Below are 11,378 nucleotides of genomic sequence, written 5' to 3'. Positions count from 1 at the left end.
CTCAAAAACAGAATCACGGCAGGCGGTGACTTCAGTGGAAGAAGACACTTTGAGAGGCGTTTGGGACGAATTCAACTATCGTCTCGGTGTTGTCTGTACAGCATTTGGAGGGCACATAGAGCATTTAGAAAATGGTTAGTAAAACTTGATAACTCATTAAACCGTTTGTATCTGTTTGTGTAATTGTAACATGTTGCCATCGTGAAATACACTGCTTTGAAATTGGGTCCATCTGTTTGAAACACCCTGTATAATGAACGTATTCCTCGTTCGCTTGATGTGTAACCCCCCCCCCCCACATCACCATCGCAGAAGCCATTGGCCTCAAGTCTAACGTTGGTTCCTCCCTTCTCTCCCTTGCGTCACACAACCCCACCACCAACCACTTACTACTGACCGACCGCTTTATATAAAAAAACAAACTGCGACTCGCCAACGCAAGGCAGGACTCCCCTGAAGTTCCCATCGCGGCTGTGAAAGCCACCGCTCCTGACTTGCATTCACGTCGCTGAATATTCACAAGAGTTCTTGTGGGTTTTTTTGGGGGGGAGGGAAGGAGGAGGGTGGTGGTGGTGGTGGGACGGGGGAGGCTTTTTCTTGAGCGCGTGCGTTGAACTCGTGAATTCTTGCACGAGTTCGCGCGAGGGCGACGTGGACTAATTCACTCCCGGCTTGCGTGACGAGCACAGCGAAGCGAAGCAAGGCACCCGAGCAGGTACATGTATGCGTTTGCGTGCGATTCATCATCAGCAGCATCATCAGAATCGACAGCAGTCAGGGTCAATCCACTGCTGGATGAAGGCTTCCCCCAAGCTCTATACGCAAACTCTCACGATCATGCGTGTTCAGAATTCGCATAACACCCTATCCGGCTACCACCTACTACGCACGAGATGATTGCTTTAATTGCTCCATCTCATACGGTGGACGTAGCTCTGACTCGGACGCGTGCCTCTACCTTGGCAACACAGTCCGTCAGTATTATTATTACTATTGCCCATCTATCATCATTCTTCCAAGTGTCGTGTTCCTCATATAGTATTATTGCGATGTGTTATTAGTAACACGTACTACAAATCATAATACTAATACACAGTTCATTTATGCATCCAGTGCAGGGTGTCGTGTTCTCACACGCCTTGTCGGTCAAGATGAGGTTGTTTGACCATACTTCATTGCGCTGGTCATAGCCACGGAAATTTGGCTTAAGCTGGAGGACCCGATGAGCCATGGAACTCTCTTTCGCAGGTGTGTCCAGCCTTAAACCTGGGATAAGAAATCGTGGACATTTACAGAGGGAAGTTACATATGTGGACAGATTAAACGCTCGTACGCAAACTCTCGCAGTATGCGTTGGTACGAGGGGAGGGAAGACCAAGGCGCCGGTTGATGTCAGCACCCCGCCACTGATGTTAGCCGTGGTCGGGAATTCAATTAGGGACGCCAGTTTCATAGCGCAGTGTGCTAACCACTGCGCCACCGCTCCCAACGTATTCGATTGCCCTCGAAGAGAGAGAGGGAGGACGACTCAGAGGGTCGAAGAGGAACCACATACGAGTGAAGAAACTAAAAACTAAACGGTTATATTTTATTTTACGAGGTAAGGCCCACTGAGCTATATAGCTATTTTTTTAGAACGGACCTGGCCGCTAATGATAACTCAACGAAGTGGCTTATCGTGTGGAAATGTATCGCAGCTAAATACATGAAACGCGCGTTGATTATAAATGTGGAAGGATAAATCCACGCGACCACCGGGAGAGAGAGAGACACGCAAACTCAAAATATACAGCAGCAGGCGTCAGGGTCGGGATCGAACCCACGGCCTCCTGTGTACCAGGCGAGGTAGTCAACATCTCGTGGTGGCGAGATGTTAACTCGGCAGTGGTCAGGCGACAGAGCCGGCGCCACCCACAATTGCCCAAGGGTTGCCAGGTCTCTAAATATCAACATCTTTCAGCCACTTAATGAGCGTTGACATGAGTAAGAGGTTGACTAAGCTCAATCGACGTTTCAACTGGGTGGCCTATTTCATGAACGTATGTTTACAGCGAGAGCGCCTTCTATTTATTGCAGCGGGATGGTGGATGCGAGTAGCACACACTAATACTGACATTTGTATTTCATATGGCGTCTAAATTCTCCCCATATCAAGACGCTGCACCGAACCAGTGGACTTGTACAGGATGCTTCAAAACATGTTAACACTTATATGGGACTGTAGTTTTTAATCGAAATAGAACGGATACTAATTTAAAATTATGACAATTGTAATGTTAACAGCTTCAAAAAGTCAAAGAGTCTCCACGTGTTCGCCATCATTGTACAACACATTGCCTGGAATCTTCTTCACGTGGTCTCCAGAGCTCGGTCGGCACTTTTCTTGTGGTATTGTTGCAAATTCTCTGAAGTGTTGACATTTATTTGAAGCAACCTCTATTTTATAGAAAGCGGCAGTCAGCCACGGGCAAAGGAATTCGCGATTGAGCCTGGATTTGGAACTGGATATGGAGTCGACAGCACGGATGACGGAGGGGCGGGGTGGTGTCAGGACTATTAGGGGAGCAGAGGAAAATACGCGACCTACCTAGCACTGAGCCAATGTTGACTGGGGGCTCTGACGGAGAGCCTTGGTTACTGGAACGCAGAGTGCGCGGAGGGGAGCTGAGTGAGATGAGAGGGAGAGCGTGGAGTGGAGTAGAGTGAGATGAGAGGGGAGGGCGCGGAGGGGAGTAGAGTGAGATGAGAGGGGTGAGCGTGGAGTGGAGGAGAGTGAGATGAGAGGGGAGGACGCGGAGGGGAGATGAGTGAGATGAGGGCAAACCGTGGAGGGGAGATGAGTGAGATGAGGGGAGAGCGTGGAGGGGAGTAGAGTGAGATTAAAGGGGAGATGTAGTGGAGAGCGTGGATGAGAGGGGAAAGCGTGATGAGGAGTGCAGTGAGATTAGAGGCGAGTGCGTGGAGTAGAGTGAGATGAGAGGGGAGGGCGTGGAGGGGAGCTGAGTGAGATGAGAGGGAGAGCGTGGAGGGGAGTAGAGTGAGATGAGAGGAGAGATTTAGTGTAGAGCGTGGAGGGGAGTATAGTGAGATGAGAGGGGAGGGCGTGGAGGGGAGTGGAGTGTGATGAGAGGGGAGATGTATTGGAGAGCGTAGAGGGGAGTGAGATGAAAATGGAGTGAGATGAGAGGGGAGAGCGTGGAGGGGAGCTGAGTGAGATGAGAGGGTAGAGTCCACGGAGGATCTTGAAGGCGGTGAGTTGTGTAATATTAAAATCGGCCCGGGATTGCATTGGCAGCGGGCGAAGGATACCATCTGATTTCAAAATGCGCTCCCAAGTTTATTACAAAGCGGGTGTGTGAGTCACCGCTGGCTTCAGATCGCACGTGGAAGTGCGTGACTCGTTCTGCATTGCGCCTTTGCACTCCCCCCCCACCAGCAGTGCTGTGGCAGGGATGGGCAACCCAAAAAGAAAAACCGCATAAGTAAATTTTATTTTTGGTCGAATTCGGTATAAAAAAACACACTTAAAAGATTCTAGATTTGAAGCTTTCGTGACTGCAACGATTCATACTCTTAGGTTTTTTCGGTAAAGTCACGTAGGTAAAAATAAATAAATAAAAATGAATTTACATTTGGCTGTGACGGTCCCACCTGAAGACGGAGACTTGTGTTGCTTCCGAAACGTCGTGATTTAATTGATTTATTTTCATTTATTAATTTTTTTGGACGGCCCCAAAGACAGTGTCGTCCACTATTTCTCGAGTCTGGAGTGTTGGTGGCAGCGTTGTGTTCAAGAGCTAAAAAGCCATCTCTTAGACACACTTAAGCAGTTGTGCTTTCGCTACGTTGTCCCCACCTGAAGAAGGACGCTTGTGTTGCGCCCGAAACGTCGTGATTTAATTTAGTTGTTTTCATTTATTTCATTTTATTTTTTTACCTATGTGACTTTACCGAAAAAACCTAAGAGTATGAACACTTTAAAGACTCGGTACATATCTCAAGAGGCCGCAATGCACTGTGTGGTGAACACGAGACGGTGGTTCCTTCATAAAATCACTTGTCACGAAGCCCACGGTCCCTTAAAGAGCCGTAGGTAGTGGACCCCATGTTTCAATTTCCAGTTCTGTTTCATATATTAGGTATAGCCCTGTGAGCCATGGGGCTCTTGACTCGGGTGCAACCGCAACAAAACAAAAACACGAACAAGAAAATATCTTTGAGTGACTACACGCAACAGAAAAATCCAGGAAAAAACAGCAAAGTCTTCCAGAAAAAAACACCGCATTGCAACGCTGTGTGCAAAGATCCCAGTGGGATGCAAGTCAAACAATAACAAGCATGAGACAATTTTGATTTAAAGCTTTCGTGACTGCAGGGATTCATATTCTTGGTTCTTTTGGTAAAGTCACGTAGAAGGGAAACAATAAAATAATAAAATATAAATTGTCTTATATAACCATAAGACAATTTAGATTACAGTTATCAGGCTAACTCTGTACTACAACAAACACACATGGCTAAACCAAAACGTTTTCAAAATCACCAAAATAAAGCTATAAAAACAATGTTCTGGGGCTTATTCATCAACAGCCCTGTGAATAGCGCATGCGGCCTGGGGTTAGTGGGTCACCAGCTGATGACTGTGCTGGAGACAATCGTGTGTTTGTGCACTCCATTACTTTCACGTGTACAATATATCTCATGTACTCGGTGTGTTCAAGTACTCTGTGTGTTCAAGTACTCGGTGTGTTCAAGTACTCGGTGTGTTCAAGTACTTAGTGTGTTCAAATACTCGGTGTGTTCAAGTGCAAAGGGTGTTAAAGTACTTAGTGTGTTCAAGTACTCTGTGTGTTCAAGTACTCGGTGTGTTCAAGTACTCGGTGTGTCCATTGTACTCGATGTGTTCAAGTACTTAATATGTTCAAGTACTCGGTGTGTTCAAGTACTCGGTGTGTTCATGTGCTCAGTGTGTTCAAGTACTCTGTGTGTTCAAGTACTCGGTGTGTTCAAATGCAAAGTGTGTTCATGTACTCGGTGTGTTCAAGTACTCGGTGTGTTCAAGTGCAAAGTGTGTTCAAGTACTCGGTGTGTTCAAGTCCTCGGTGTGTTCAAGTACTCTGTGTGTCCATTGTACTCGATGTGTTCAAGTACTTAGTGTGTCCATTTTACTCAGTGTGTTCAAGTACTTAGTGTGTTCAAGTACTCTGTGTGTCCATGTACTCGGTGTGTTCAAGTACTCTGTGTGTTCATGTACTCGGTGTGTTCAAGTACTCTGTGTGTTCAAGTACTCGGTGTGTTCAAGTACTTAGCGTGTTCAAGTACTCGGTGTGTTCAAGTACTCGGTGTGTTCAAGTACTTAGTGTGTTCAAGTACTCTGTGTGTCCATGTACTCGGTGTGTTCAAGTACTCTGTGTGTTCAAGTACTCGGTGTGTTCAAGTACTTAGCGTGTTCAAGTTATTAGTGTGTCCATGTACTCTGTGTGTTCAAGTACTCGGTGTGTTCAAGTACTTAGTGTGTTCAAGTTCTTAGTGTGTCCATGTACTCTGTGTTCAAGTACTCGGTGTGTCCATTGTACTCGGTGTGTTCTATCATTTGTGGCCAGGTCGCCTCTCAAAAAGAGCTAAATAGCTCAATGGGCCTTACCTGATTTAAACAAATAAATATTTTTTTTATCGTTTTATAATAATAAGTTTACTTTTTGCCATTCGTTCCCATTCCAGCGTCAGGCAATGGAGCCAACCCCAACGACGCTTGCGGGCCCATTCGGCATCCAGGCTGACAACTGCACGGACCCGAGCTTCAACAACTGCACCGCGCTGCGTAATCACACGGACCACGAGGATGACGACCACATAGGTACGGCCGGCAACAAGGCCATGACGGTGATCAACATCTTGCTGTACAGCGTCGTGTTCGTCTGCGGCACCCTGGGGAACGGTGCCGTCGTGTGGGTCGCGGGGTTCCGCATGAAGCGCTCCCCGGTCACCGTCTACTTTCTGTCGCTCGCCGCCGTCGACTTCACATTCGTGGCCACCCTGCCCCTCTTGATAACGCTGCTCGTCCACCACCACTGGCCCTTTGACCACACCGCCTGCAAGGTCCTGCCCTCCTTCATCATCTTCAACATGTACGCCAGCGTGTACCTGCTCGCTGCCATCAGCCTCGACCGCTATTTCGCGGTGGTGCAGCCAATTTTGGCGCTCCGGATACGCTCGACCGGCGTGGCGTGGGTGGTGTGCGCCGTCTCGCTCGGCGCCGCCGCGCTCAGCACTCTGCCCAGCTTCCTGTACCGCGAGGTCATCGAAGACGATATCGGCCTGTCGTGGTGCATGGTGAATTACGGCGACGAAGAAGACGTGATCATGGTGGCCGTGGGGGTCTTCACCCTTCTGGCTGGATTCCTGCTGCCGCTGGTCGCCATCTGCTTCTGCTACATGTGCGTCGTGCACAAGATGCGCTCCATGTCGCGCGTGCACACATCACGGAGGGCCCGCTCCGTGCGTCTCATCGCCGCCGTGGTGGCGGCCTTCTTCGTCTGCTGGTTTCCCTACCACATATTGGTCATCGTGAAACTTGTGCCGATCGAAAGCGAAGAGGCGTTCCACCACTTAATGGATATCATGAACTTTTTGCAGCCCCTCGCGGTGGGAATAGCCATCACCAACAGCTGCGTCAACCCGTTCCTCTACGTGTTTGTGGGACGCGAATTCCGCAAGAACTTGCTCAGGTCCTCGCCAATCCTGCGGCAGCTCGAAGCGGCCCTCGGCGAAGAGGCGTCCGGCGGCTCTGCCTTGTCTCAGCAGGGCACCAAGAGCAGCTCGGATTCAGGGCAGATGTCCCAGGTGCATCAGTTGTGAGGTTTCCCCCCCCCCACCACCTGCTCTGCCACTCCACGCTAGCCACCATCTCTCCCAATCCTCTCATAACTGCCTCCGACCCCGTGGTGTCTCCCGCACGCTGCCGGGAATTTCTTGGGCCGGATTCACGTGCTGCCCAATATTATTTTGAGTAAAAAAAAAAATTGGTAATTGGACGAATTCGCGGCACACCATCGCAGCGTAATACACCGGTCCTCATAAAACAGTCTGATGATGTCGCCGTTGCCCTTGGGTGAGCTGCAGATTCTCCATCAGAAGTTCCGTTAGGTCCAGAAGCTGCTTTCCCATTCTCAACGTATGACACGAGTCATAATCTTTTGATGCTACCGTCTGCCAAATAAATAATTTCAGAACTGAATCGAGGAATCGTCCGACCAAATCTAGGGCACGAGTCAAATCTGGCTTTGGAACACGCCATTAGGCTGGGTGCTATACACATCCACCTTCCAACTGCTTGACATCACGGGAACTGATTTTGGCGCACCCCGCGAGATTTTCTGCTTATTTTATACCGCGCACCACCGTTTTATCGCCAGTACGTTCAAATAGCCGGTGGACAACGACCAATAGTACTTTGAGGCCCCCACGCACTCAGTGCACACAAAGTGCTTGCCACAAATGAACCACAATACCTTGCTGATCTCGTCAAGCAGCATAAACCATCACGCAAACTTCGGTCATCCTCGCAAGCAGCTTTTGGCTAACCATCAAACAAAGACGGCCACTGCATCGCGTGCTTTCAGGCGCGCTTCTGCGGCCGTCTGGAACGCTCTTCCCTTCCGATATTTAGGAAGCCACTGCCAGCTATGCACTTTTAAATCTAGATTGAAAACTAATTTCTTTAGAACTGTTTTTTGTGTTTAGCTTGTTGTCCTTCCCCCGGTTGGCTCGAACGGGGCGAAAGAAGTTCAACATAGATACATACGGATGTGCCAGTGTAAATTAGTCATTCGTTTTCTTCTCCTGCTCTTGATGCCTCAATGCGATGCTGTCTCCAAGTCTGTATGTTCTGCGCCCCTTCTCTAAACTGTTTCTACTCCTTCTTTGGCACTCTCTGTTACGTTGCTTTCCCAGCCGATGCGTGGTCTGCCACATTAGTCTTGAGCATTCGACTCATCTTTCCAGAACCTTCGCAGAAGCATGTTGCCACACATTCTTTTTACATGTGCATAGTGCATCTTTTGTTTATTTTTTTACTTCAGATTTCTTGTTTATAAAACTTTACTCCATTTATTCACTGCCAATGTTATGACCAAAAAAAAGAATTAAATCGTTCGTTTTTATATACATTGTACGATGAAGTTTACATTCACATTTTGTTTCAATTAATAATCTATGTCGATTTAGCATCGGTAAAAATTGAGTGGTGATTGAGGAATGCCTTTGGTACTCTACTCATGTGCAATATTTTTTCCCTTCCTATTTTACCACAAGGTGGCAGAGGTGTCACGTGGTAAAGATGGCAGCACTCTTACATAACTTGCACATTAGAAAAGCAGCGAGCCGTCATATACCGTCCTCCAAGGGTATAGAGGCAATTTCAAACATATTTAAGAGTGTGGCTGCAATATGACGACAACTATTTGAATCATGGTATCCTTTACAATCAGGAGATGAGCACGTTAATCAATGATGATCTTAATCAACGACAATTGCAGAAGTGGCATGCCACTTCTAATGCTTCAACTCCAGCCAAAGTTGATCTGATTTAAATGTATCTTGAATTACAGGCGTATTGGAATTAGCACACATCAGTAGTCATGAATTATTGAATTAACTCTTGCCACAATTAACTTTACGACTGCTGTGTGCTTAACATTGGTACTTATTACTGAGTCGGTGAACAAAATAACTTTTTAGTTTTTATTTTTCTCCAATTGGATCTTGATTATGCTATCAGCATCGCATCATACATCTATGCATTTATCCGGATCTTCCGCATCGCAGTTTACCCCTTTGTGTTAGAGAATTGCCCACGGAAGTGAATATCACAGAGCTAGCTTTAAGATATAAAATGAACTCTATTCCACACAATACAGTACAGAGCGGCACTTTCCCGCCTGCTTTGTATATGCCAGAAATGTTCACTGCATGCCAGTCAATCCGATAAGCTAATTATCAGAGCTGGGATTTTGACGAAACGTTTGCAGTAGCAAATGTATTGTGTAGTAATTGGTGGCCGAGATGAGACCATGATCTCACAACACATCAGAATCCGGTTTAATCACAGACGGCTGTCTGGATGCGAACCTCGGCTGCCAGCAGTTTCGGCTCAGCTCTCTGACCCCTGAGCCACTTGGCCGTGTCTATCATCACATACTTTGCTTGGAATTGGCATGAGGTAATAACACAGAGCAGACAACTCGAGTAACAGCTCCAGTCTTAGTGATTGTGAAGCCTTAGGCAAAATGTATGAAAGGGCTTGTAACAAATTTCACGATTAAAAAACATTTCCTTTTAAATGTATTTGTTACCCTCTTATTTCCTACCCAAGGCTTTTCACCCAAATTCACCTCTCCACTCATTAATGAGGCCATGTGTGCTAACCTTATATGTGTGTGTATGTTGAACCTCTTTCGTACAATACGTAGCCAACCGTGCTAATCGTACCTTTACGCTCGTTACACTTTTAAGACATTACATTTTCGTGGGTTTCCACAAACAAAGATGGCTAGATTCACACGATGGCGAATATGTATAGAGTAAACATCCAATTCGATGGGAACTGAGCCCTGAGGATGGATGTGTAAAAAGATATACGAACGTCAATATATATTTACCATGACGCCACCGTGTACAAATGCTGCACTGGGTGTTGGGGGAAGTGTATTGGGCATTGCTGGATATGTGAAAATCAGAACTGGGAAATTGTACAGCACACACGATTTTTGGCCCCATAATATTGAAAGTTACGATGGTCAATAATTATTGCTGTGCCAAGTGCACATTGTTCGCTCCGTGTAATGTTTGCGGCTTGCGGTTCTTAATAGTTTTCCAACAAAGGGCATGTGATAAGTTTACTGAAACTAGCTCCTTGGAGGAATTAGTCCTCCTAAGAGTGTTTCTAAACTCCACGAGTCGTAAACCCACACAGTTTGCCTTCTTTGCTTGCCAGCTTCTTTGACTGATGTAAAAATGAGGCCACTGCAAACACTGCACGCATTTGATGGTTTGGTAACAACAGAAATCTCTGATGTGGTGGGGCGGTTATGAGAACTGGCTTTGGGGGAGAAACGCCGGTGTAGAGGATTATTATAATACTGTAACGATAACGAGGGTTATACAATTCCAACAATCTCAATCCGCCAATGGGCGAAGCCGTCCCCATGCCATGTCGGACATGGCTGTTTTTCTTTCACCATATTTGACCACGCTTCTCAGTGCAGGTTGGTGAAAGTGGTGGGGCATGGGGGGAGGTTAACATCGGTTCTGATTTCACTGGCCACTAATGTTGGCCGTAGCTGGTTATCAAAGCTTGCGTCCGCGGGTTGCAAATCGCGCGGCGCACTTGAGATGGAAAAAATTAATGGTCAAATGGGTGTGGCGTTTCAAAGCCAACGTTGAGAAATACCACCGCATAATGGCCCAATTCGCATGCTGTTGACTAACGTTCCCTTCCAACAGTTTTGTTTACTTTCCAAAAAACGGACCGATGTGTTTACCACCAACAATCAGAAAAATCAACGAGGCGATGGAATGCATTTTAGTTTTATTTTTTTCAAGATGCGACTCTGCACGGCTGATAATGTAAAAAAAATGGCAAAGGCACAGTCATGCAATTAGTTTCTCACGCCACTGTTGACAGAAGCTAAGAATGTATGTTATTTTATATGTGTTTATACAGTACATATAATTTACAGTCAGACGTTTCAATCGTTTTGTCAATCCACTGATGGATGAATGCCTACCCACGATGGTCGTGGACGGTATTTAGCCATACTTTACAAGGTCGTAGCCATGGATTCAACATTGGGGGGGTCCCCCCCCCAGAAAAAAAAAATCAAATTTAAGAAAACGAATTTCCTGCCTAAAATATAAAAAAATTCACTAACACATAGGATGGACTTTTTATTGATTTTTTTACAATGTCTAATAGTGTATTGTATTACATTGCTCTGTTTTTTTCTTTTTTTACCTTTTCTTGTTTCATTGTATGTAATGGCAGAGATTAGGGATTAATAAAGTACAACCATAACCACAATCATATAAACAGACATCTATTTTATAGCAATATATTGGGGGGGGGGGGGGGGGGGGACATGTTGAGCATATTTAAATATTGGGGGGGATTACGGCCTTGGTGGGATGGAGGCAAGACCAGTTCAAGCTCAGTTAGCCATGGCCAGGAATCAAAATTCAAGCCACCAGGTTCACAGCGCAGTGCACTGCTGCTCCACGACTCCAACCCCAAAGTCTATACTATCAACTCTTTTACGGTTTTTAAATAAACCGCATGTATTTGTACACGTGGATATTTTTTAGCGATCATAACAACAAAC

The 11,378-nt window shown here is 46.4% G+C and overlaps 1 protein-coding gene across 1 annotated transcript; it reads left to right on the top strand.

Annotated features, from left to right (window-relative positions):
- Positions 1-563: 563 nt before the first annotated feature.
- Positions 564-11,097, top strand: C5AR1 (complement C5a receptor 1). The gene is made up of 2 exons (XM_061562013.1): positions 564-715; positions 5,722-11,097. The coding sequence occupies exon 2, from the start codon at positions 5,731-5,733 to the stop codon at positions 6,856-6,858; it is 1,128 nt and encodes a 375-aa protein (XP_061417997.1). The 5' UTR covers positions 564-715; positions 5,722-5,730; the 3' UTR covers positions 6,859-11,097.
- Positions 11,098-11,378: the final 281 nt, after the last annotated feature.

Source organism: Lethenteron reissneri, chromosome 28 (assembly GCF_015708825.2).
Source record: "Lethenteron reissneri isolate LAM-NWPU_2019-01 chromosome 28, ASM1570882v1, whole genome shotgun sequence".
Classification (NCBI taxonomy): Eukaryota; Metazoa; Chordata; class Hyperoartia; order Petromyzontiformes; family Petromyzontidae; genus Lethenteron; species Lethenteron reissneri.
This window is presented reverse-complemented; position numbering and strand designations above follow the sequence as displayed.